Below are 2633 nucleotides of genomic sequence, written 5' to 3' on the forward strand. Positions count from 1 at the left end.
TTTTTTTTTTTTGAAACTTATATTCTTAAAAGTTTAAGGTGTAAAAGGTTTGTGGGGCCATAACATTTATATGACTATAAAAGCTTCTCATTAAAGGTAAATGGGTAAAATAAAGAGTTTAAAGTTGAATTATTTCCAAATTTAAAAATGCGTAATTTATTTTGAAACATACTCTCGTCTAATATGAAACGGAGGGAGTAACATATTTACCAGAAAATCTGAAAAGGGGTCTGTGGCTTGATGACACATTTTTTTCTGCAATTAATGGCACTGTAAATTAAAATTAATGCAAAGCTAATCCGGAAAACCTATCTATACATAAATTAATTATAAATATACTCATCAATTCATTGTAGTAAAAAAAATTGGAGCTTTACAGATTACAACAGCAGAAATGGATATTCAAGAAAAATCAAAATGGAAAATAAGCAAAAATTTGGTACTGCCTAACCTAAAAATCACTAACATATTCGCATGAATCCCAATTCCCAGTTGAAAAATGGCAGCTTTCTTTCTGGTAGCATCCAATTTCAATATGCCGTGTAAAAAGGGTGAAATAATGGCACGAAAAAAATAAAAATAAATTATTATAGTTCCAGAAATTAATTAATGACCAGTAGTAGGTAAAAGAACCCTATGCACCATAAAAAGATTCCTCCTTTTTTCCTATTCGCCGCCGATGATACTTCTGTCCCTAACCCCGGCGGCGAAGATAAATGACTCGGCGGACCGTAAATTCCCGGCGAATTTTCCGGTGGCAGAGCAATCTCCGGCGGTGAAGCAACCCCAGTAATTGGCTTATTCACTTCAATTGGATTTTTCCCAAAGAATTCCCTAGGCAATAACACTTTCGACACCCCAAATATCGCCACTGGATTCTGATCAAACACAGTTTGAGTCACCGACGCTTGAACAATTCCAGTATTTATCCCAACAGAATCATTAACTCTTGAAATATTCAGCGTAAAACTCCCCGCACCATTTTGCTCTGTAGCCAATGTGGGTTGAACTGGATTTACTATAGATTCTAACGAACCTAAAGGGTAATAAGAGTGCAAAACATGAAACCTTAAAACAACAGCTTTTTTCTCCGCTGGTAAAGATTGGAAGTTATTTGATGCTGACATTTCCGAAAATGCTTCATCTGTTGGCACAAACAGTGTTAATCCAGCACCACCTTCATCCCTCTCAAATTCCTCTTCTACCCCTGAAGCAGTAAGCATTGAAGCTGCAACGTTAAAGTTGTGACCATCAATAAGAGTCTTTGTAATGTTGAGTCCTAAAGGGGGTCGAGTTTCAGAAGCCATAAGATCAAACCCATTAGGGACTAAAAGGGAATCAACGGTGAAAACGGAGATATTATAAGGGAGGGTCTTTAGAAGTGTAATAATTGTAGCATTCGAGGTTGGTGAATGAACTGTGACGGAATTGGAGTTACTGTTACGGGTAATGTTAACCGACCCGAAGTTATTCGGGGCACGTCCAGTGGTTTGAAAGAGAGTGGTGACGAGTTTTCCGGTGGGTGGTATAAGGCGGAGGTCAGGCCAAGAAAGGTATTCAAGGAGGACGTGGTAACGGAGGATATCGCCGAGGTTGGTGGATGACGACGGAGGACGGTGGTTTAACAGATCGGAGGAGCGGAGGAAGGCGTTGGGAACGGCGAGGAGGGTGAGGGAAGAGCGTTGGGTTAGATCGGCGGCGACGGAGGTGGTGGCGAAGAGATTAGTGAAGTCGGAGAGATCAGGGTAAGAGGATAAAATATGGGTGATGTTAATGGCTAAAATGGGAAGGTTGCAAGTGGATAAAAGAAGAAAATAGAGGAATGTGATAGGGGTAAAATGGGATATGGAAATTGTGAAAGCCATTTTTTTTCTTTGGTGGGAAGATTGAAGAAGAGAGTGATGGCAGCTCTCTCTCTCTCTCTCTCTCTCTGTAACACTGGTAAGAGAGAGTGATGGCCCTTTGGCTTGGGCTTCCGAACAGACACAGACACAGACACAGACGCAGCTACACTTGCTTTGGCCTCGGCCTCGGTGGCCCCCTCGGGGTTGATGTGATGATTATGGTGCATCATGGTCCATGATAGTGATGCAAATTCATTATTATATTCATATTCTCTCACACTATACTATTCATTTAACAAAAGTATGTGACAGGTGTATTTAAGTGTACCAAAAGAAATTCTTTATGTATTTTCTGTTCTATAGTTTAAAGGAAATTCCTTAAGAGTTTATGTTAAAAAAAATGACATTTCACATAACTCTTCCACTTTCACCACTAACCACCACCATCATTGTTATCGTACTTCCCCACCATTATAGACTACCACCACGGCATCACTACCCATTACTAGCAATCATCAACCAGAACCACCGTCGTTGTCAAGCACGAACGTTAGTTGTCACCACCATTAGCCATCATTTACAACCATCACCACCAATCATTATTACCATAATAACCATCGATCACCACTATCAGCCACCACTATATATCACCCATCGCAGTTATCAATCACCACCACCATCAATCATCACCGTTAACTATTACTATCATCCACCATTTACTATCCATAATCACTACCATCAACCAACATCAGTGTTATCAGAGGCGAAAAGCGCAAAAACGCTCAAAGA

General features: G+C 40.0%; 1 protein-coding gene across 1 annotated transcript; it reads right to left on the reverse strand.

Annotated features, from left to right (window-relative positions):
* Positions 1 to 323: 323 nt before the first annotated feature.
* LOC104248897 (fasciclin-like arabinogalactan protein 4) lies at positions 324 to 2057 on the reverse strand. The gene has a single exon (XM_009805247.2). It carries the CDS (start codon positions 1863 to 1865, stop codon positions 603 to 605), a length of 1263 nt encoding a protein of 420 aa, XP_009803549.1. The 5' UTR covers positions 1866 to 2057; the 3' UTR covers positions 324 to 602.
* Between the last annotated feature and the right edge of the window lie 576 nt (positions 2058 to 2633).

Source organism: Nicotiana sylvestris, chromosome 6 (assembly GCF_000393655.2).
Source record: "Nicotiana sylvestris chromosome 6, ASM39365v2, whole genome shotgun sequence".
In the NCBI taxonomy this organism is placed as follows: domain Eukaryota; kingdom Viridiplantae; phylum Streptophyta; class Magnoliopsida; order Solanales; family Solanaceae; genus Nicotiana; species Nicotiana sylvestris.